We start from the raw sequence: 22,350 nt of genomic DNA, 5'->3' as shown, positions 1-22,350 counted from the left end.
TTGCAATTGTTTATCTACTTAGTTATTTGCTTAACCTTATAAAGTAAAGTTAAAATTTTGTATTGGTGATTAATTATTGATGTTGTTAGTTGGATGATACGAGATACTTAGAACATAATGTGTAAATTTGAATAGAGTAAAACTTCTTGTTCTAATAAGTGGTAACTGAGGTTAAGCTTGAAGTCTTACATGCCTAGGTACCAATGAAAAGATATGGAATAAGAATTAATCGTGAAAGTTAATTATGCACATATGCTTGTATATACATACATATGTATCCAATGACTGATAAATGATGTTATTTAGAATACGAATTAAGCTTGTGCAAGTTGTTATGGATGTTAAATGGCGATATTGTTATTTAAAGGAGGACGGGTATTCGATTGATTGATTGCCCGACGGATGGGCTGTGTGTATTAATATATATATTATTGTGATATTTAAACAGGTAGATAGTCCTATTTTTAGGGGAGATGCTGCCGAAATTTCGATAGAACTTAGACTAGTTTTAAGTAATGACACAATTAATAAGTCTATTTAGATTAATTCTATAACTTAATAAATATTAAATAGAATGCTCTAACTATTTAATTATTTTCATTATTATTCATCGAATTATTCAATTATTTATTTATTTCCATTATTATAATTTATTTAATTGTTTGTTTATTCTTAATATTATTTATTTATTTATTATCTTTATTATTCATTTAATTATTTAAGTATTTAATTATTTTCATTGTTATTGTTTATTATTATCATTTATTTTATTGTTGTTATTTATTGTTAATGGTATTTATTTAATTATTTAATTGCATTTGAGAATGGATGTCTAATTGTGCATTGCATTACGGTGTTCAACTGATCAATATGTCTGCATTTGATTGCAATGTTTGATTAATTGTGTTGTGAAAATGCTATGCTTTGTTTGTGTGGAATTGGGATGAAGTGGACCACCATGGGTTTGTGAGGACGGTCTGTGATATGGATCCGGTTATGATATGATACTTGACCGTCGGCCGGGAAAATGGGAGATCGGCGCCCCCTTGTGCACCTGATGATATAGATTATATGGGAATTCACAGGATGGCTTCTTGTTGTTGCGCACCTGATAATCTAGATTTGATTGTAGCCCGCAGGGTGGCCTCCTGTTGTGAGCACTTGATGATCTAGATTGGATGGAGACCACCGGGTTGCCTCCTGTTGGTATGGAAAAGAAAAGAGAGAATGGAAAAACAATGAGAGGACTGGTAAGTGAGGATTAGACCAGTTGGCCGTATGGGGGATCGGCTCCCTGGTGCACATGTATGAGAGGGCGAGCCATGTGTGAGGACGGCTCGTTGGGGTTTCAGGTGGTGCCACTGACTAATTTCCACGTGATGTGATTATATGAAGATGTTTATGATTGTGAGTGCTAATGATATGTCATTTGTGTGACTGGCTGCGTGAGCATATAACTAGTCGGATGACTAGATTGATATGTTTACATATTTGTGTGACTGCGTGTGTGTGCAATAATTATTACTCCTTAGAAAACTCACATGTCTTGTTTAAATTTTTCAGGAAGTAAGTTTCTCTTTAATTCGGTTAAGCTATGTTCCTTCGTCGCAGAGCTATAAAGAAAATTTTCCTAGACCAATAAATATTTTGCTATGTGTCTAGATGTATAAAAATCTATGTATATCTATTAGTTAGTGACTCCGCAGTTGTAAAATTTGTATATAATTAATCGTGTATTAACATAGACAATATATTTATGTGAGCTCATATTAAATGTGGTGTATTGTTAATTGGGCCCAAACTATGGAATGTTGTAGCTAATAAATTGGGCCGAGATTTAATAAAATCTTGAGATTTATTTCCTACAAACATGGGCTGAATGTTTAATATTATATTGAGATAATAAATTTTTTGGTGTTTCAGGCTTACTACGGGCCTCGGGGGCCTTAAGCTTACCTGGGCCCTAGTGCCGGTCCGGCCCATGGAATTGGATCGTGACACTATATATATATATTATAACGTATTTATTAGGTGATATTGTAGAATTATACATATGCAGTTATAATGAATTTTAAATAAATGACGATATAATAAAAATCTAAATAATATAAAATAAAAATTATAATAAATATTTAACATAAAAAAGTAAAAAATAAATATAAATAATAAATAAAAATAAATAATAATATAAAAATTTAAATAAATACAAATAACGAATACAGTTTGCGTTGCACGTAATAAAATTGGTAGTTAATAACAAAAGCGGATAAAATATAAAGTCAATCAATGTCAATTTCTCTACATATATAAGTTTCCTATCATGAACCACAAGTCAATGGGCCCATTAAATTACCAATTCTATGGACTCAAAAATGCTCTATGACTGGACCTAGATGAAAGCCTTGGAGCTATCTCTCAGTAGCCCAATCAAAAGCCCTCGAAGATCATGGACTTCTCAACTTCTCATTTTATTCTTTCTTTCGTTTTTGTTCAAAAAAATAAAAATCTGATCTATTCTCAATAATAATAATAATAATATTTTTTCAAAAAAAAAAAAAAAAACCAATATAATAATTGAAACTCCCATTGGGTAAATTTATTTGATGTTAGTTTTCTCCATTAGGTTAAATTATATTCTACAAAATCTTAAAATTTTGTAACTTCAATTTTCTTATTGGATACACATTAAATTTATAAACCAGTAAAACAAAAGCAAAACCAACTGAAAATATTAATTAAATTAGTTTTAATCCGGCAATCGGATTTTAGATCAGTATTTTTTTTTTTTTTTTTTTGAAGAGATAGATGAGTACTTGATTACTTTATTTTTAAGCTGATGAGATTTAGACAAATTTCGAAGCAATGTAATTGTAACCTAGCTCTTAGTGGCGCATGCATTGCACGTGCTTCCTGAGACTCTGCATGAAAAAACACCAACTGCGTTGGACATATGTTTTGGTAGGAAAATATTTCTCTGGACCTCGAAATTACATTTTGCCGGAAATTAGTTTGTCTCAATTGCTTCGTGTTTCATACATCATGTAAGTAACAAAAGAGTTCGTTATTTAACTCCCAAATTTAATCAACAAATTAGTGAGTAATTATTTAAGATTATTGATTATCTCAACATGAATATATTCCTTTTTTTTTTTTTTGTTGGTTTGATCGATGCTCCAACTCGAGTACAACTGAGCTTATTAATAATAATAAAAATCAAAATTTAAAGAAAAAAAATGAAGGGAAGAAAGAAAACATTCTTGATCTGAAATCGAGACTGTAAATGTACAAACTTATTAAAATCATCAAACCTCGTTCGCAAAGGAGAAGAGAGGATGAGAAGTGCATAAACAACATGCAAACCCAACAGCACCAAAATGTATATATATATCATATGTATCCATCATCGTATTAATTTGCTCTTGAAAGATTCAGAACATTAAAATCAAAGTGGCTGAAATAAAAACCAAGAACCAACGCAATCAATGGTCTCAAACCAAGACATCAGATTTTCTACCATCTAAAACTCCTTCCTGAGAAGACTTATTCAAGAACTCAATGCAATCTGCAATGGCCTCACTGTAATGCGAATGAGACGAGTAATAAGAACTGCACGAAGTCTTTGGAGGATCAAATCTCTCACTACAGTTTCTTTGCTTTGAAGAAGAACCATGATGGTGATGAGAAGGAAAAGAAAACAAAAGTCGCATAAGAATTTTACGAAAGCGATTGAAGATTTTCATTGCAGAGAAGCTAAACTTATCGGAAGAGACACCAGAAGCGCTAGAAAATTGTGGGAGTTGATTAGAAGTGGAAGGTGTTATTTGTACAACGAAGGAATGAGATTGAGGGGTGTGCATAGTGATTCTGATTGTTGTCTTGGCTTGCCAAATAGCCACCGGGAAGTGTAAAGCTATCATGTATGTCGTTTGGGTGTGAGGATATAAAAAGACTGGTTTTTTTTTTTTTTTTTTTTTTTTTTTTTTTTTTTTTTTTTTTTTTTTTTTTTCTATTTCGGAACACTCACTTGTCTCCAAAGGTATAATTAATATTGCAGAGGGAATCGAAATTTCAATGCATGTGCCCATATCATTTGTTTGGTCTCTGCTTGTCCTCTTAAACCTCTTTCTTTATTAGTATTAGTTAGGGTTTCTTTCTTGATTACCTTTCAATTACTAAAAATGCTTTAAGGAAACCTATAAGTCACTCCTCAATTTTATTATTCTATCTATGAAATTGAGTGGATCCACCCAGCAGCTTAATTAAGTTATAATCTTTGCATAATTGAGTAAATTTTATATAACAAGTATTTAACAGTTTAATCTTATAGGGCTACAAGTTTACAATCTTTCTTTCTTTTATGATCTTTATGATTAGCGATTTCAAATCAATTTACTTATAATATTAATTAAGCTTATAATAATTTAAAAGGATGTATCAATTTAGTGTTTTTGTAAATATTATAATCAAAATATTTTTTAATAAAATTACTTTTTTTTAAGTAACAATCGGTTAGACCAAAAATACAACTCGTCACTTCTGACTGCCTTATTCTATCATTCGAGATTCGGTAAAAATTTATTTTTTTCTCATTTTTATCTATTGAAATTAAGACGATTAATTAAAGGAAGTTCCATATATATTTACCCAAAAAAAATTACATGAAAAATGCAAAAAATAGTCAAACAAAGCTTTTAACATAGTGGAATCTCATGATTGGTAAACCCATTACCTAAAAAGGTTGAATAGTTGATGGTTTAAGTTTACTTTCTCCATTGAAATTTGGAAGAAGAAAAACTGTTTGATTGTTGATTGAAACGATGTTATTTTTTGATAATGATACCAATCTATTCCAGAACTGAAAGTATCTTGTCCGCTTGTGATTCATAATTAATCCATTTTTTAAAAGTTGGTAAAAAGAAAAGATGTGTTAGTGACTAATGATGAACCTCGTTTGCTTCATAATAAGATTTTTAATCAATTAGCACTTTAATATGTGGAATGGAGTGGAGCCAATGGGAGGTAATAAAAACTTGCAAAAGGATAATACATATTTGGAAAATTTTTCAATTATATATAATTTCATTTGGGATTTGAAAATTTAGATTTAATAATCAAGCGAAGTGAAAGTCTAAAATAAATTTATTTTCAAATTAAAAATTAAAAATTATTATATTATTGAGAGAGTTTTCTTGAATACCATTTTAACCCCAATTAATAAATATTTAAAAAATAATATTTATTGGCTCCATAGAAGACGATAATTGAAATTGAGAAACTCCAAAATTTTACAATTGGTCAAATGAAATCTTGCTTCATAATTAGGAAACATATATGATTAATTTTTTGATTAGATGTAGCTAAAAAGCTGAAGTTTTGATGAAACAACAATTCTAAAAACAAGCAATAATGTGATTTTTATTCGTTGAGGACCATTTAGAGTTCGTAGGGAAGCTTGTGTGGTCCAAAAAGCATGAAATCTATAGCTTGGCTGGTTTACTGTTCATGTATATACATCAACTTCAATGGAAAAGAAAAAAAAAAAAAAAAAACAACAGAAAAAACAACCTATAAGAGAAAATATATAAGTGGAAGGCAAAAGGGTATAGAGATTAAATAATAAGGATTGAAATTGGAAGAAGAAGAAAAAAAAAAAAGACATTATGATGAGAATGAGAAGATATGATTAAGAGTGGAGGGCTTGCGATAATGATTGTGTAAAACACGTATAATAAGTGTGTCTTGTACTTTCTTCTCTAAACTAAGGTAGTGATACAATCATGAGGTCTGAAATTAACCATCTTGCTCATATATTTTTAATCAATTTCTTATCATGGATTTAACAGGATAATACCAACATTTTCCTACCTGATTCAGCCATTTAAAGGGCCTAATTGAGCTTTATCGTGCCTGCATCAGTGCAATCTAATTGGCCCATTGCCATTGCACTAAGGACCCGTGAAGCCTCAAAATCTTGGGCTTCCTATCCTTTATTAATTTTTTTGAACTGAATATAGAATTTGGATTCTAGAAACCTGAATCACACTGAAAAATATGCAATAACGAAACAAAATGATTTAAATACATTTTATTACTCTATAGTTTTGTCACAGAGCAACCATATGATACCAGAATTCAACATTCCATGCTAACTTAATTAGCTAGAATGATTACACAGAACTGAAAGAAGAAATTAAGAAAAATGAAAAAATTTGTGGAACATATATTATTATTGTTGACAACTGGGAAGACGTTATGGTTTCAATTTGCAAAAGTATCTTAGCTCAAAGGGAAGTGAGTTTTTGACTGCCTTTTTTCTTAGAGAAAATCCCTCCAATTAGAGGGATTAATGGTTTCTTCTTCTTCTTCCTAAGAGAAGGATGTCTCTCAAGTGCTTCAAGCCCTTGTGGAATCATAACTTGAGTTAAAGAGGGAGGATTTGCAAAAGTTACATATCTTTTCTTTTGGAATTCAATTCCTTCATCTTCTTCTTTAAATTGGTTTTTCACTTCAAATTTTGATGAATCTTCGACAACCTTCACATCCTCAATTTCAGACTCCATTTCTGCTTCACGTACCTTCAATTGTTGGAGCTCTCGCTTTGTTCTTTCAAGTTCTTCTTTAAGAGAAGATACACAATTTGCCATCATTATGCTTTCTTCTTTAGCCTTTTCAAGGCTCTGTTTTGTTTCCTCTAGCTCTGCTGCTACTGTTCCAAGCTTCGAACAACCGTGCCCATTTTCAACTGCTCCAACCTCCATCTAAATGCCAGTACATAAACCAATTAATTACACAAGACATTACTAATAACTGACAGTTTCTTGTTTATTAGTAGAATTTTAGTTTTGGACATTAGAATTTTTAATTAAAGTTAAGTTTTTGTGTATAAGTTGGCTTTTGATATTATTTATGGTTAAAAAAACAGAGGCTTATATGTGAAAGATGCTTGCTTACTGCCCCTTCCAAACATAAGCGTCTCCAAATATTGAACTTTATTCCTAATAACAACTGTGTTAGAATTAATAACTCAACTGTTAAGAAAAGTTTAATTCTGTCTCAAGCAATTCTGTTCAAGAGACATATTATAAATCTACATCAGAGAGTTTTCTGACCAATGAAAAGGTAGTTTGATCCAATAAAATAAGAAAAAACACCCATTAAGGACATAAATTACAATAATTAGAAATAGAGAGAAAGAACATCAAACAGAGCATCAACTCAACTTTATCACTCAGACAAAAGACACCATTTGCAATGTTCAACAACTAATGGCGGAGACAGGGGAAGGCTAGCTTTGGCCTCCACCCCCTAACCCAAAAAATTTTTTAAGCTTTACGCCCTAAAAATGGTGAAAATTTTTAATTTTACCTTTAAACTAGTATATTTTTTAAATTTCGCTCCTCTATGTTTTTTTTTTTTTTTAATTTTTTTGCCTCCATTATCCTTCAATCTTGGCCCGCCACTGTCAACGACTACATAATGTAAAAAGCACATGCAAATGATGGACATATAGTTAAAAGGCATCAATTATATGATATAGCAAAATATTTTCTAATGAACCACTGATGCAATTTTTATTGCATCAATTTTCTCCACTGAATTGCTTCTAGTTTGGTCATCCTCAAACTGAAATGAAAGGACAACGAGGAGGCACATGCAATATCTAAGTGCTAAAATTGGTTTATTCGAGAAAAAAAATAAAAAAAAAACACAAAGGAAAGAATGTCAGAAATTAAAAGAACCCCATAGCCAAATTACTTAAAAGAAATATAATAGTAGATAGCAAGCCAGGAAGTAACGAATTATAACCTCTTTGAGCTTGTTAGCATAGAGCTCGCCGGCCAAAACTTTCTCGCCGAACAATGTAACAGCCTCTTTAACTGACCGGAATGGTGGGCGTGTATCGATCTCTGCTCTCTTGATTACCACCACGCCCTCCTCAGTGTCCATCGTGTTTGTTAGTTAATTTTTAGTCTCTGAAAGAGACAAATTAAGAGATAGAATGAGGCAAAAGTGAAACAAGAGTGTCCTTTTTATTGGGATTCCAGAGGAGAGAAGGTTACGGAGCAGCAAGGAGTGATTCTAGTTAAGATGTATGTAGAAGAAAGATATTTAAGGAGGAAGAGCTTCCTTGCTTCGCGTCCACTTCACTAGAATTCTGTTATATTTGTATACGCCGGTAGGTGGCAGTGGATGGTTCCTTTTTATGTTCTTTTTCGGGGTTCAAATGGGTCTTACGGCCCATTGTTCATTTATTAGGCAAAGGAGAGGGACTGTTCACCAATCCGCAACGAATCAAAGGCCCTACCAACAGTAATATTTTCACAAATCATTATAAAACATTAGATGCCTTATGATTTAGATCTTTAAATTTGAGTAAATTTTTTTTTACCAATACAGTAACAGTCAAATATTTCGACCTGTTTCTCCATTAATATTTGACATTTTAGACTCTTTTTTTGATGCCAGTGTAGTAAATTTCTAAAATAACAAAATAGCATAGAATTTTTATTTTCTTCCTATCTAATTAGTTTTTACCTAGAAGATTTGAATTCTCTCTATCTATATTTCTTAATTTTTTTCTAGAAAAATATTATGACGTAGTCATATTATGTTTATTATTAAAGTAAAGAATTTCCATTTTTAAAATAAAATAAAATAAATATAATATTAGAGAATGAAAGCATGAAAAAATTTATGCTGGCTTGGCATTATTTGGGCTGCCGATCATGCGGCCCAAGTGAGTAATAAAACCTTACCAGGAAGGAGACAAAATTCAATCCTGAGTGGACACAAACAATCATGGACTAGTGGCCCACCCATTCTCCATTTTCGGACCCAATTCATTTTACACCCAAAGATAGACCGTTTAATTGTCATTAGCTCAGGGAAAGCAACAATAGGCGTATCCGTGCACTTACCCGCACATTAAAACAGCCCAAGGACAGACTATGAACGTCCAAATCGGAGAATCCGAAGAGGAGCAGAACAGAACAGAACTAAGCAGAAATGTAACATCCAAATCCAATTTAACATCGTGTTGTCCGCCACCAAAGTCCCGCCAGCTTTGTCCTAACGCTAGTTTTCTATTTGTTCCATTAAAATTTAAAAATACCCGAAATTAATTTAATGACACAAAATATAAATAGTTAATAAATTATGAAATCAGAACTGAAGTCTGAAAAGCAAACGGTTAGTTAGTTGATCCGTTAGCTAAATATCAATAAATCTATTAACAGACAGTGAGTTTCATGTTTTATATATTTATTATTAATTATTAATAATAAATCTCGTAACGTAACTGACTGTTGAAACCTTCCCGTCAAGAAATAAAGTGAGAAAAGCTCAACTGTTCACCATGTATGCTCAGTTTGTCTCAGCCTCACAAATTTCCTTTTTCTATTCCCTTCACATTCTTTGATCCCACTTCCACAATCTACGACAATGTCGGTTGCCACTACCACCTCCCCTGCCGTTGGATCATTCTGTGTTTCGCGATCTCGGAGGCGTCTGTCTCCTATGAGGATGGCCGTCCGATCGAACGTCGTTTCAGTGGCTCCGATCCTCACAAAGTTGCAGAAGGAGTGTGCAACTCCATTACCTGTCCTTCGCCAGGTGGCGGACGCCATGACCGCCGATATGCGAGCTGGACTCGAGGCTGATGGTGCTAGTGATCTGAAGATGATACTCAGCTATGTTGATAGCTTACCTAGCGGGTATTTCAAAACTAAACTAATGCTTTCTAAAATTAAATTTTGGTTATTTTATAATTATTATGTGCATTTTTGCCGAAAGGAATGAGAAAGGATTGTTTTATGCATTGGATCTTGGCGGCACAAATTTTCGGGTGCTAAGAGTGCAATTAGGTGGGAAGGAAGAGAGAGTTGTTGCCACTGAATTTGAGCAAGTATCAATTCCTCAAGAGCTAATGTTCGGTACCTCTGAGGTCTGTTTTATGATTTTGATAGGATCTTAATTCTGTTAAACTAAATGTTTGTTTATTGCTTAACTATTTTGATTTTTACTAATTAATACAGGAACTTTTTGATTTTATTGCCTCTGGACTGGCAAATTTTGCACAAAAAGAAGGTGGAAAATTTCACCTGCCACATGGAAGGGAAAGGGAGATTGGATTCACATTTTCTTTCCCTGTGAAACAAACATCTGTTGACTCTGGCATATTGATAAAGTGGACCAAGGGTTTTGCAGTCTCTGGAACGGTTTGTGTATTTCTGGGAACTTAGACGTTTGTAATTTTCAGTGTATAATTGGTAACAAGACTAAAAAGCCTGCCATTTTAATGGAGTAAAGCAGACTTCTTGAAGGCATTCCCTTTTATTCTTGCATGCTTAAAATTAGTCATGATAAATATAAACCTTTCCTTTAATGTTTGGCACTTGTAAAGTAACTTGTATGAGTCCTAGACCCCTAGTTCTTTAATATTTCTTGTCCAAACTGGATACTTCATGCAGGCAGGAAGAGATGTTGTCGCTTGTCTAAATGAAGCTATGAAAAGGCGAGGTTTAGATATGAGAGTGTCTGCCCTGGTAATGCTGTTCTCATTTTAGTACCCTCCTCTTTCATAAAGTTTTTGGGCTAATATAGTAACCAGCTTTGTTAAAAATTGATGGCAAATAGGTTAATGATACTGTGGGAACTTTAGCAGGAGCAAGATACTGGGATAATGATGTCATGGTTGCAGTGATTTTGGGTACTGGAACCAATGCTTGCTATGTAGAAAGGATAGATGCTATTCCAAAACTGCAGGGACCAAAGTCATCTTCTAGAAGAACAGTATGAAAGACTGCCCACTTCCCTTTCAGTCACGTCTTTTCCTTCATCTTTTATAACTTCTTCAATATATAGATCAAGGATTGTGGTCTTGAATCTTGGTTTAATTCCTGAATTTGATGAAGTTCTCTTGCTTCAGATTGTTAACACTGAATGGGGAGCATTTTCAACTGGCATTCCTTTGACTGAATTTGATAGAGAAATGGATGCTGCAAGTATCAATCCGGGTGAGCAGGTACAACTTTAATTGTTTTTGCTATGGTCAATTGACATTGTCATATAGAACTGTACTCAGTTTATGATTTGCTATTTATATTGTCATAAGCAGATATTCGAGAAGACAATCTCTGGAATGTATCTAGGAGAAATTGCACGACGAGTACTACTGAAGATGGCTGAAGAGAGTGCTTTGTTTGGCAAATTTGTGCCAGAAAAACTATCCACACCTTTTGCACTTTGGTAACTACATCTGAAGTTTTCTTTGTTCTATTCATGTATAGTTTTAAGGTTCAAAACTACCAAAATTCATAAACAAACAGCTTATGTGTTCTGGTTGAGTTGCCAACTTGCCATCAGCTTGCTGTTGTTTTTGTAGTATCAGTTACACAAGTAGAAGCTAGCTTCTTGTTATCAGTCTCATATTGGTATTAGTAGAGTGCTGATACAACTCCTGAGTTGGTAATCCTTCATATCTACCTGCCTAGTTAAGTATACATTTATTGCATAATGAAGTTCAAGGAATTGGAAGTTTGTTAATGTATTGGTGAAGCCTTATCTGAATCTAGTTTTAATTCATTAAAGCTATTTTCTCGTTATAACTTATATTCAGTTAAAAAATGCGTGGCATTTATCTTTTTCCTTTTTTCTTGTAATGTTCAGTTGAATTATTTTTTTCCCCATGTACTGAAGCATGGTCTCAATTTTATTACAGCACCCCAGATCTATGTGCAATGCAGCAGGACAATTCTGATGATCTTCAATCTGTTGGATCAATCCTATGCAATGTTCTTGGGGTAATATCCTACTCTTTCCAAACTTCTAAATGAAGGGCATATTTTCCATTATCTGACTTTTGCCCTGCTATTATACATTATATACAGAACAGTTAATGTATGGGACAAAATTGATATATATCTATACAGAAAAATAAATGATTTTTATAACTTCCATATATTTTCCTAAGTGCCTAGAAATAGTTTTTCTATTCAACCACTGATTGCGTTTTTACTTTTCTATGTCTTATTTCAATCCAGGCTGAATCCAGCTCAAGTGCAAGAAAGATTGTAGTAGAGGTTTGTGACACCATTGTGAAGAGAGGTGGACGCTTAGCTGGTGCAGGAATTGTGGGAATTCTGCAAAAGATGGAAGAGGATTCAAAAGGTCTCATATTTGGGAAGAGAACAGTAGTGGCTATGGATGGCGGCTTATATGAGCACTATCCTCAGTACAGAAGATACTTACAAGAGGCTGTCACAGAAATTCTGGGCTTGGAAATTTCAAAGAATATAGTTATAGAGCATTCGAAAGACGGTTCTGGTATTGGAGCTGCTCTCTTGGCTGCCACAAATTCGAAGTATGATCATGATTATTAGGTTAACCAACTACCCAATTGCCAAGACTGCAACTTATTTCAAGTGTAATTAATCTTTGGTCAAAGCACATTAGTTTTCCTGGTCTCTGTTATGTAGTTAAACTTGGTTTTGGAGTTGGAAGAAGAAGAAGAAGAAGAAGAAGGAGTTACTGATTGCCTTTGGGAATTCAGCTGTAGAATTGTAATTGTAAATGTAATAATTGTGAGATCAAATCTCCTACTTTATGCACCATATCTTTGTGGTGCAATTTTGTGCCATGAAGCAATAAGGATGAAGTAGGGCATTTTTTTTTATCCTCCTCAATTTTTTTTTATCCTCCTTCACCACATTCTTCACCTTTGTTTTACCTTACCTCGAACTGATAAAAAAAACCCAGGAAAAAATACAAGGGAATCAGAATCTGGCTGGTTCTTTTATTTTCTTAATGGAAATTAAAAATTAAAAGAGCTAATTATTAATTTATTATAAAAATAAATATGCAATATCCACAATTAAAAATGATGAATAAAGTTTTCTCATAACTATTAAATTTTTTGAAAAGTTATTAAAATTCTTTTTATTCTCATTATTAATTTGCCAATTAAAAATTTTATAACTTATTTATTTAAATCATTTTTAAAAAATTAATACTGCTTGAAGAGAATAAAAGTAATTAAGGGAATGACGACATCAGAAGAGATCAGATTGAGCGTTACATTTCACAGTATTTATTATCCGTACGCATGAGTTACACGCTAGATTTCACTATTGACCCTCCTTTTGCCTCTCGAAATTTCAACCTTCGTACCAGGACGAAGAAAGTGGCGGAATTGCTTTGCACCATTTTTTGGTGGTAGCCTAGATTTACGCCGTCTGCACATAATTCCTAACTGTTGTTCGATCACTTCTCACCGATCTCTCGATAAGAATGGTACTTTTGTTGTTGCATTGTTGATGCAGGTCTGCTTGGTGCCATTTCTGTTGGCTAATTGAAACTAGGATTTTGATTTTGGCAGATCCGATTCATACTTCTGCAGAACAGGCAAGGCAAGACTCGTCTCGCCAAATACTATGTTCCTCTCGAGGATTCCGAGAAGCATAAAGTCGAATACGAGGTATACAATCTTGTTTACGCCTTTTGCTCTTGATTGACCTCAATTTTGCTAGGGTTTTTTTACCTCAATCTTTTTTTTTTTTCTTGGGTAGGTTCATCGGTTGGTGGTTAACAGAGATCCCAAATTCACGAATTTTGTTGAGGTTGGTTATTTCATAATCTTGTCCAGTTACAAGTAATTTTTGACTCAGTTGATCAAACTGTTAACTTTGTATAATCTAATTAATTTTCCATTTCATGTGAATTTTCGATTATGAAAACCATAACGAGTTGAATCATTGGCCTCAACAATTGATAGATGCTTTTCATATGGAGCCATCTTCTCCTTTGTATTTGTGAGGTCTTGGCTATTGAATGTCATTAGAAGCATCATCGGTGCATCATCTTTCTTTTAGCTTCTGCTACTTGTTACTCAAAAATTCTGAGATTTCTTCTAGACCAGGGTAGTTTTTGAATTTATGAGACCAAACCCTTTGGATAGGCCTGGGTCTCGATCAAATGATTTCAGTTTTTATGTTTGTAACCATGGAATTAATCTTTTAAGGACAAATATCTCGACCTTCTAACTTCTGTCATTGCACGGTATTCATGAGATTCAGGTTAGAAATAAAGGTTCTAGCTTTGCATGTATTGCATAATTTATCAGATACCTAGTCCCTGTCATGTATTCTACCTGGGATTGTTTCTATGGCTAACCGGATATCCTGGTTCTCATTATGTTGAATTGTTGTCTGGCTTGAACTAAATGAAGCATCTTCCACTGTCATCCTTTTTCCATGATATTTTGATTATTTTTGCTATGTTTACATAATTGCATTATGAATATTTTTATTGCAGTTCCGAACACACAAGGTCATCTACAGGCGATATGCTGGATTATTTTTCTCGCTGTGTGTTGATATAACGGATAATGAATTGGCATATTTAGAGTGCATCCATTTATTTGTGGAGATATTGGATCATTTCTTCAGCAACGTGTGTGAGCTAGATTTGGTATTTAACTTTCACAAGGTTTGTTACTGCCCTTTTTATTCATTTAATTTCCTACGCCATGCATTTGGAATTCTTTATGCAGTGCACAAATTGCTGTTTTCATGTTCTTCATGTGCCTATTGTAACTTGTAATTGTGTTACCATGCTAATGTCATCTGTCTACAATTGTACATACATTGAGAAGAAGAAATGTAAGTGCATGGTTTTTAATATTACTAACTTTTGTTTTCCGAATTGAATTGTTAGAACTGACTAAACTTACATTTTCTTGCTGTTATTGCTGCAAGAGTTATAATAGACACTTGCTGCATCCGTTCTTGTCTTCTAATTCAGGCCTTTTGTGCGTATACATATGTTTGCTCATGTTTGCTTTGAACTGGGGGAAAAAGTATTCTTTGTTGCTATTAAATCTGATTTACCTGGTCTCCTTGCAGGTTTATCTGATACTCGATGAATTCATTCTTGCTGGGGAGCTCCAAGAAACAAGCAAGAAGGTGAGCCAATTTTTTGCTTCTCTTGCATAACATTTTTTGCTTCCTAGAAATTTGTGTTGAGTTGGATGTTGCTACAATTTGCAGGCGATCATAGAGAGAATGGGAGAATTGGAGAAGCTCGAGTGAAGATTTATTCTGTTGTGAAGAGTGTTTACATATCATTTTCTTTTCTTAGTTTTCTTCCATTTTGTTTTTTCTTCTGTTTCTTCCGCATTTATTTTTGGCTTCGTTGGCACAGCAAGATCTTCCCCTTGTAAAATTGGAATGAGCCAGAAAATTTTATTTTTACAACTGCCTTGGTGTTTGAAACAACACGGCTAATTAATTATTATTGATCAAAAGTTTATTCGTTGTTGGCATGTCATATATGAAAGTGAATGTGCGTTAACCCATTGGTGAATTTTCTTTTTTCTGTGCATCATTTAGATAACGTGCACATGGGAGGTGTTTGAAATCTTTGCTTTGTTCCGCAACCCAAGAGGAAGTCTCAAAAGTCGTGAAAGTAACATGCTGCTATATTTGATATGATCCCTCGGTTCAGCTATTGTAGAGGACCAGAAATTTACAAAAGTGAAATTCATCTTTCTTATACATGGTAACAAGTGCGTATAGCTAGTTTCCAACTGCATAACTATAACTATGCAGAAGGAAGCTTGGGCATAAACAGATTCCTTCATGTTTTCCTACTAAAAGGGTAAAACTGTGCTAGGCATTTTCAATCTGCTATTTTCATGCAGTTTTGATGCCCCAATTATAAAGTAAATCGTTATTTACCGTTTGATTATATGACAAAATGGAGCATCAAGTCACCTGTGTTAACAGAAGGAAAGAATGAAATAATTTTATTGTTTCCATCATCTGATTATAACAACTTTTGACCCCATTCCTATTCATAATCGCTCGTTGCAGAGTAATTGCAATGGCAGTGGACCACCACCAGCTCGAAATCCAACTCCATTTTCTTCGTAAACAGAAGAAATGTGATGGTCTTGCCTTTTCGCCCTTGCATCTGACAAAGGGAAGGCCATGAACTGATGCTGCTGTTGATGCTGCTGTTGTTGAGAGATCCGAGGATACTTGGGGCCTACCACTTCTAGAGTTGAAGGTGAAGGTATACAAGGCAGCAGCACAGGCGAGTCTTGCCTTCCACTTTGCCAGCCTGGGAACTGAGTTGTGGCTGTGGAAGTTCCATTATTCCTGTACTGAGCTGCTAACTGGGCCGCCCAGAGCCGTTGCTGTTGCTGCTTTGTCATGGCCTTGGGACTTACATGAGGAACACAATATGGGCTGCTGACATGGGAAGGCAACTGAAGTTGGGCCTACAATCAAAGAATCAGCAACTTACTAGCAGTGACTAAATTATATAAATAACAGAAATGGTAGTTGATGCAAACTTTTGGGTTCATGACATTTCAGCAATGGATAAACAGCACGCCAAAAGACACTCAGCAAACATGTTGTATGTAACACGTACTGTCTGGTCCCCAACACTTAAAAAGAGAAGGAACTTCTACTTTCAGTGCATCCCATCATTTAATGGGTATTATGCATGCAATAGAATCTTAACCTTCAAAAAAAATGGTGAATAAACAGTCTAAAACCATTTCTTTGGTCAGTATTAGTTTATTCCCGCCTCCTTATATTAACACAAATGTGAATCAAAGAAAAAATGAAAAACCTGTTGTGATGCTGAAGGCTGATCAGTGTAAGCAGATGTGTATCGTGTTTGAGACATGGAGAAAGGTACAAGTGTTGGATGCTGAGCATGATATGGAACTTGCAACTGTGCCAATGGTTCCAAAGTGTTTCCAACTCCATTAAAACTGCTATTAGGTTCCATCCCTCCACCTCCAGCTGTGAGAGACAAGAAATTGAAACTCTGCAAGAAAGCAAAACTCATCAGACCAAATTCAATGGCAACAAAAAAGTTGGAAACGGTATTCTAATTCACCTGCTTATGGGAGGTATACATCCCGGATGCCAGAGCTGCCGGTGAATTATCTTGGTGTGGCCTTAGGTGTTGAAGAATACCAATTTTATTGTCGTTGGAATTTTTCTCGACTGGATTAACTATTGTGCTAGCAGCAGATGTAATTCCACTTAAATCAGTCCTGCTCCGATTGAAGTCATTTATTGTCATGAGTACGCCTTGCTTTAGAATTTCATGAGGTCTCAGTTGGTTCTGAGGCACTGGCAAGCTTTCTTTGCCATCAGACGTCTGCAAAGCCCGGATGAGATGGCTTATGTAACCATGAGCCGCACACCTCTTCCATGACCTCCTATCAGTTGAAACTTTGGAAACCTGAAGCATTGACAGTCCACAATAAGTACTCAAAGGATGCTTTAAAAGAAAAAGGTGGCCCAGTTTTGGAGGTCTTACACCAGCATTCAAGAGTAGGCAAGAGACACAATAATTACATTACAAGACTTCACCTTTCCACTTGATGAACCATTTTGCAAGAAACCAGGTCTGCTACCAAGCCAAGCAGGTACTTTAACAGCACAGGATCTGAGAGAGCCAAAATCACATGAGAAAAGGAAAAGGAAAAAGGGTATATGAACTGTACAAAATCAGAAGAATGCAATGAAAATTACTGTGACAAAGGACCATGAGAAGCAGTGGTTGACACTGTTGAAGACAATCCTGGCCACAGTGCTGGACCTTCAGATGAAAGAGTGGATTAATTCTTCAACCACTGGTAGTTTAGAGAAGTAATTCAGAGATCACAAGTTACAATATTTAAGAAAGCTATAGTTCTACCATTGTTCTTGGATTCACTGATAGTATGATGTTGATCCAGTTGACTTCCAATTGTCATAGACTGAAAAGGAAAAACAAGAGCAAAAGTTAAAATCACCATTTTTCACTTATGGATATGTTTGCTTTAAACATTGAAACCATCCTTACCTGCCCCAATGCAATCTCTGGCTTTCTGTCAAGCAGTGAAATTTCCAGTTTTACTGCCTGATCTAAGCTGCATGATCAAGAATATACATAACATCAAAGGACATATATATCATCAAATGCATAAAAACCGAAAAAGGAAAGTAAATAGTAAGGTTCTACGTTCAGCATCAAAAGGATAAGGAAAAAGAAGAAAAGCAGCACACACCCATTAGTATCCTGATGTGGCCCAGGTGGAACACAAAAGTTAACTGAATTGCAAGGTGGCTTTTGTTCCTCATGTTTAACCAACAGCTCCTGCAGATTCATTTGAGCAACAGAACCGTCTAATCCTCCATGGAGTTGTTCACTGCAGGGCAAATCAGATGGGTCTCGAATGCTTGGTCCATTCAACGAAGAAATTTTAACAGTTTCTTCAGGTGATTTTTCTATGTCAAGAATAGGATTGACATCCTCGTCAATTTTTGATAGACAAATTTCGTTCAAGTCTTCTTTTATAGCTACAGAATCTGAAAGATTATATATTTTAGCACGTATCCACATTAACCGGAAAAAAAAATCAAGTGATATTATGTCGGAAATTAACAAGAGTTTACCTTCCAATTTGGGCAGGTGACTCTCACTAGCCTCTGGCAAAGCTAAAGAACTTGCTTCTAAAGAAGCTCTATCCAATTTTGTGTTACAATCAGGGTCATTGTCAGGGAACATTCCTGCCAAAGCATACAAGGTCTCCACAACTTCTTCCTCATCCTTGGTGATTGGCCCACCAGCACTTTCCTTCAAGGACCAGTTTGGGGCCACTTGTTTCTACAAAAGCAAATTTATCTTTTATGTTGTGGTTGATCCAAAAAGCATAAGTGAGATTAGCAGCTTGATAGAAGTGACTAACCAGGTTCAGTTTCGATTTCTTTACGCCAACCCTTTTGGGTGATTCGACACCACCAGTAGAATGGTTTAGCTTCTTTGAATCTGGCAAAGGTGGAGATATAGATTCTCGATTGCGTTTCTTCATGGCTGTGAATAAAAATCCCCACATTTGCAAAGGATAAATTCCAACAGAAATTATCAAGCTTTGATATTTGTTTGTCTTTCTTTCTAATTGGAAATAAAGGAAAAAGAAAAACTAGATTCATAAAAATCTATCTAATATCTATAGTGGAAAAGTAAGCTTAAGAATAGAAAACAGAAAATAAGCAAAAATTTCAAACACAATTAATTATTTGAAAAGAATCAATCCATGGCGAAAGTCCCATCATTAACTTATAAATAGGATTTGAAAAAGAAAAGAACAAACAGAATCCTCGCTCCACAAAAAGAAAGAAAAAGTTAAAAAAATTTCAGTTTTGCTTAAGTCCTAATCCAAAATTTACAAAGCTAAAAAACAAAACAAAAAAAGATACGAAACTTCTGGGAAAGACCAACCACCAAATAAAAACCAGTGACCTCTAAATAGTTAATTAAAGAAAAATGAAAGAAAATAATAACAATAATAAAAAGATGTTTTAACAGACAAAACACACACCTGACCGTAGCTTGCGCGGAACAGAAACATGAGCAACGCCATTACAGTTATCAAAAAATTGCTGAAAAATTGAATTGAACAAGGTGAAAGAAAAGGAAAAGGTTAATGAACAATAAAAATGGAAATTTGGTTAAGAAACAACTACCACTGTATCTGATACAATTAATAGTCTACCTTTCTGGGTAGCTTGAATCTCTTACTGGCACCACTGCCACTAATAGAAGGAGCTTGTGAAGGAAGGACCTCTTCTCTATCAGCTACGTCACAACCCATTTCATAATTCTCCTCTTTGCTCGAAGTTTCACGATTAACAGCACTCAATTTTTTAATTCTCTCTTTGGTCGTTTTCTCCAAAGATAGAAAGTCACCGTTCAAAGCTTTAAATCAGAACACACATAAATATAAGATGAACAAGACTAACAGCAAAAACAGCGCAAAGAGGCGACATAAGAGACAAGCATTTATCTGCGAAACTCTTATCACAAAGTTGATTAAGAATATACAGAAAACGACAAGTACTAAGATGGGGTTTTGTTTCTTAGTTTAGAAAAAAACGTGAATTTTTCGGGACCAGAAATAAAGGAGAGTGAAGTAAATTCACCAGAGACGAGCTTGAGTCCAGATTGCTTAATCTGTCGCGAAAACCGACTCGCTCCACGCCTCACGTCTCGACTCTTGTCTGTTTCTATCATCTTAATCATCATAAAACTAACATCATCCGCCTGCTGAAAACGGCTTCCACGGCCCAGAACCGATTCGAATAAGCCAAACGCAGATCTTTCTTCTCTCTTTCTTCCAAATTTGAGCTCTTCTTCAATGGAATGAAGGAGACAAAAGAACACTGGCGTTTATGGATTTCGACAATTGAGTAATGAGCAGAACAGCAACAAAATTAAGAGAGTATTTTTTTTTCTGGATTTAATTATTACCGGAATGTAAGGATGGAGAAAACCGAAAAAGTGGTGGTTGGGTTTTTGTTCCAAGGAAAGAGAGAATCAATTTTGTTGGCAAATATCTCGCTCTCTTCCTCCGAGTGTGAGTAGAGGAAGGTGAAGGAAAGATCTCTCTGGTAGGAGATGAAGACGAAAGAAGAGAGGTTGAGAACAGAGACAAAAAGCAAAGCAAAGAGATTGAGTGAAAGAAAAATAAAAAAGAGAAAAGAAAGGAGAAAAGTAATTCGTTCCTCGTGTTTAGAGAATCAGGTTCTTCGTGAAATAAAGCACATACAGAGAGAGAAAAAGAGGAAATAGAGAGAGAAAAATGCACGCAAAAAACTCTCAAAGTCTTGTACACACAAAAAAGGAGAGAGGGAAAGGAAACTCACACTCTCTCTGCTAAACCCGTGAAACACCCCTCTCTTGCATTTTACAAGAGCAGAAGCAGATCCTACTCATTAAAAACATCTTTTGAATTAAAAAAGAAAACCTCATTATTAATGACCACGAATATCTCTCAACCTAAATTCATTATCACTCTGCTAAAGTCTGTTTGCTTCTCATTTTCCTCAGATCTTAATCACACCCATCACTTCCAAAAAATCAGATCCTAATGACACCCATCACGTCCAGAGAAACATTAAGTCCTTTGAAAAACTTATTTGCTCCGAGAACTAATCTCCAGAACCCCAAAAAAGGAAAAATCCCAGAGCCAGAGACTAATTAAAAAAAACTCTATCTTCATCCCAAAAACCGCCATTGAAATACAAGAAAAACCTTGAAAAGGAAGCTTAAAAATTCATAACAAAATTTACAGTTTTACACGTGTAACTCTACTTCATTCATATTCTCTCCCCTTCTCTCTCTCAGTTCACAGACTCCCAAAAGACGGAAAATCCGAAGCTTTTGCAGTGTTAAAATCCTCTTTAAATGCATACCAAAACGGCCACACACTCTCTCTCTCTACTCTACATTTATACAGTCTCCACGTCATTCCATGTCCAATGGCTACTCATCTACAGCCTTCTGATTCATCAGACCATGCTAGTAATACGTGTCTTCCACGCAGGATAATGCCATCCACATGTATTATTGTCCACTCTGCACTTTCCTACACTGAATCAGATATTGTAACGCTCCCGATTGATTCTAACAAACTTGGGCCTGTTTTCACCTTTGGATTCATTCTTTTATATACAAAATACAGACTAACGGACTGCTCCATTATACAAAAACTATCAAATGTGAGAAATGCAGCAACGGAAACGACCCTGCTTCAACTCATGGACGGCTGATATGGCTGGGTTTCATTTCGGTTGCCACGTGGGAATCGGCTCTATCCGTACGAGTAAAAGCGACTGATCTTCAAGTCTCTGCAAGAAAAAAATATTCTGTACCTTTCTACGAATTTCTTTGAACTTTTTTTTTAATTTCTGGAATTAGTTTTTTCCTCACTCAATGATATGGACATTTAACTGACACGCGCCTCTAATAATGGCGGAAGGATGGAGCGAGATGCGAGTCACGCGCTAGAGAGAGTAGCTTCTAGTCAATAAAATATTTCTCCTCTCTGAAAACACTGAAATCTGCAACTCTAATTCTAGAAAAAGGTCCAGTCACGAGGAAGATGAAGCTACGAAGAGTGGAAACTCGGCGATTAATTGAACAGATGATGGCGATTAATTGATTTGGGAGCGGAGTGGGGGGATATTTTTGGTGTGACGATTCGATCCTGTGCGATTCGGCGTGGAAGCGGTAATGTACTCATGCATTACGCGTGACTCTGGCTTCTTTCTGGTTAATACATCAAAATGACTAAAACACCCATTGACCCGTTGGAATTCATGCTCTTAGAATTTTGGACAAAACGACAAGGAAAGGACGTAGTAGCTATGTATGGGCTACATAATAATATGTTTATTTCTTAGTTAGGGACGTGACCACAGGCCAAAGTATTGAAATACGGTTGCACTGCATTTATTACACTAATCTCATTTGAGGCACAACTATTTTTACCTAATATTTTTA

The 22,350-nt window shown here is 34.9% G+C and overlaps 5 protein-coding genes across 9 annotated transcripts; 2 read left to right on the top strand and 3 right to left on the bottom strand.

Annotated features, from left to right (window-relative positions):
- Window positions 1–3,317: 3,317 nt before the first annotated feature.
- LOC149493420 (uncharacterized) lies at window positions 3,318–4,005 on the bottom strand. Its single transcript, XM_089726275.1, has one exon. The coding sequence runs from the start codon at window positions 3,915–3,917 to the stop codon at window positions 3,489–3,491; it is 429 nt and encodes a 142-aa protein (XP_089582401.1). The 5' UTR covers window positions 3,918–4,005; the 3' UTR covers window positions 3,318–3,488.
- A 2,047-nt stretch (window positions 4,006–6,052) lies between these two features.
- LOC105635350 (WEB family protein (DUF827)) lies at window positions 6,053–8,182 on the bottom strand. The gene is made up of 2 exons (XM_012218419.4): window positions 7,807–8,182; window positions 6,053–6,758 (listed from the first exon to the last, which is right to left on the bottom strand). The coding sequence occupies exons 1-2, from the start codon at window positions 7,945–7,947 to the stop codon at window positions 6,282–6,284; spliced, it is 618 nt and encodes a 205-aa protein (XP_012073809.1). The 5' UTR covers window positions 7,948–8,182; the 3' UTR covers window positions 6,053–6,281.
- Window positions 8,183–9,310: 1,128 nt separating this feature from the next.
- Window positions 9,311–12,673, top strand: HXK3 (hexokinase 3). The gene is made up of 9 exons (XM_012218418.4): window positions 9,311–9,713; window positions 9,793–9,943; window positions 10,035–10,217; window positions 10,470–10,544; window positions 10,636–10,791; window positions 10,928–11,023; window positions 11,117–11,247; window positions 11,720–11,801; window positions 12,042–12,673. The coding sequence occupies exons 1-9, from the start codon at window positions 9,442–9,444 to the stop codon at window positions 12,378–12,380; spliced, it is 1,485 nt and encodes a 494-aa protein (XP_012073808.1). The 5' UTR covers window positions 9,311–9,441; the 3' UTR covers window positions 12,381–12,673.
- Window positions 12,674–13,078: 405 nt separating this feature from the next.
- LOC105635348 (SNARE-like superfamily protein) lies at window positions 13,079–15,319 on the top strand. The gene is made up of 6 exons (XM_012218417.4): window positions 13,079–13,290; window positions 13,376–13,474; window positions 13,566–13,616; window positions 14,311–14,484; window positions 14,901–14,960; window positions 15,045–15,319. The coding sequence occupies exons 1-6, from the start codon at window positions 13,288–13,290 to the stop codon at window positions 15,084–15,086; spliced, it is 429 nt and encodes a 142-aa protein (XP_012073807.1). The 5' UTR covers window positions 13,079–13,287; the 3' UTR covers window positions 15,087–15,319.
- Window positions 15,320–15,521: 202 nt separating this feature from the next.
- On the bottom strand, window positions 15,522–21,954 carry LOC105635347 (uncharacterized). 5 transcript variants are annotated; one of them, XM_089725850.1, is made up of 13 exons: window positions 19,989–21,954; window positions 19,562–19,764; window positions 19,388–19,448; window positions 18,755–18,879; window positions 18,462–18,672; window positions 18,074–18,374; window positions 17,869–17,935; window positions 17,722–17,782; window positions 17,556–17,616; window positions 17,379–17,469; window positions 16,912–17,262; window positions 16,639–16,839; window positions 15,522–16,279 (listed from the first exon to the last, which is right to left on the bottom strand). In XM_089725850.1, exons 1-13 carry the CDS (start codon window positions 20,089–20,091, stop codon window positions 15,851–15,853), a joined length of 2,265 nt encoding a protein of 754 aa, XP_089581976.1. In that variant the 5' UTR covers window positions 20,092–21,954; the 3' UTR covers window positions 15,522–15,850. The 5 variants fall into 5 exon arrangements, with proteins under 5 accessions (XP_089581976.1, XP_089581975.1, XP_037494944.1 ...); XM_089725849.1 differs by having other exon boundaries at window positions 17,556–17,622; window positions 19,989–21,951; XM_037639016.2 differs by having other exon boundaries at window positions 15,776–16,279; window positions 17,394–17,469; window positions 19,989–21,949.
- Window positions 21,955–22,350: the final 396 nt, after the last annotated feature.

The sequence above is a fragment of the Jatropha curcas genome, chromosome 9 (assembly GCF_041381405.1).
Source record: "Jatropha curcas cultivar XTBG-Jc1 chromosome 9, XTBG_Jcur_1.0, whole genome shotgun sequence".
NCBI classification, from domain to species: Eukaryota; Viridiplantae; Streptophyta; class Magnoliopsida; order Malpighiales; family Euphorbiaceae; genus Jatropha; species Jatropha curcas.
This window is presented reverse-complemented; position numbering and strand designations above follow the sequence as displayed.

Excerpts from the sequence above, each read along its gene's own strand:
- LOC105635350 (XM_012218419.4), bottom strand. The coding sequence starts at position 7,947 with ATGGACACTGAGGAGGGCGTGGTGGTAATCAAGAGAGCAGAGATCGAT. Across the intron at positions 6,759-7,806 it reads ATGCTAACAAGCTCAAAGAG|ATGGAGGTTGGAGCAGTTGA; the intron begins GTTATAATTCGT and ends ACTGGCATTTAG.
- HXK3 (XM_012218418.4), top strand. The coding sequence starts at position 9,442 with ATGTCGGTTGCCACTACCACCTCCCCTGCCGTTGGATCATTCTGTGTT. Across the intron at positions 9,944-10,034 it reads TAATGTTCGGTACCTCTGAG|GAACTTTTTGATTTTATTGC; the intron begins GTCTGTTTTATG and ends TAATTAATACAG. Across the intron at positions 11,802-12,041 it reads TCCTATGCAATGTTCTTGGG|GCTGAATCCAGCTCAAGTGC; the intron begins GTAATATCCTAC and ends ATTTCAATCCAG.
- LOC105635348 (XM_012218417.4), top strand. Across the intron at positions 13,475-13,565 it reads AGCATAAAGTCGAATACGAG|GTTCATCGGTTGGTGGTTAA; the intron begins GTATACAATCTT and ends TTTCTTGGGTAG. Across the intron at positions 13,617-14,310 it reads AATTCACGAATTTTGTTGAG|TTCCGAACACACAAGGTCAT; the intron begins GTTGGTTATTTC and ends TTTTTATTGCAG.
- LOC105635347 (XM_089725849.1), bottom strand. The coding sequence starts at position 20,091 with ATGATGATTAAGATGATAGAAACAGACAAGAGTCGAGACGTGAGGCGT. Across the intron at positions 19,449-19,561 it reads GATTCAAGCTACCCAGAAAG|CAATTTTTTGATAACTGTAA; the intron begins GTAGACTATTAA and ends TCAATTTTTCAG. Across the intron at positions 17,470-17,555 it reads TCTCATGGTCCTTTGTCACA|ATCCTGTGCTGTTAAAGTAC; the intron begins GTAATTTTCATT and ends TGGCTCTCTCAG.
- LOC149493420 (XM_089726275.1), bottom strand. The coding sequence starts at position 3,917 with ATGATAGCTTTACACTTCCCGGTGGCTATTTGGCAAGCCAAGACAACA.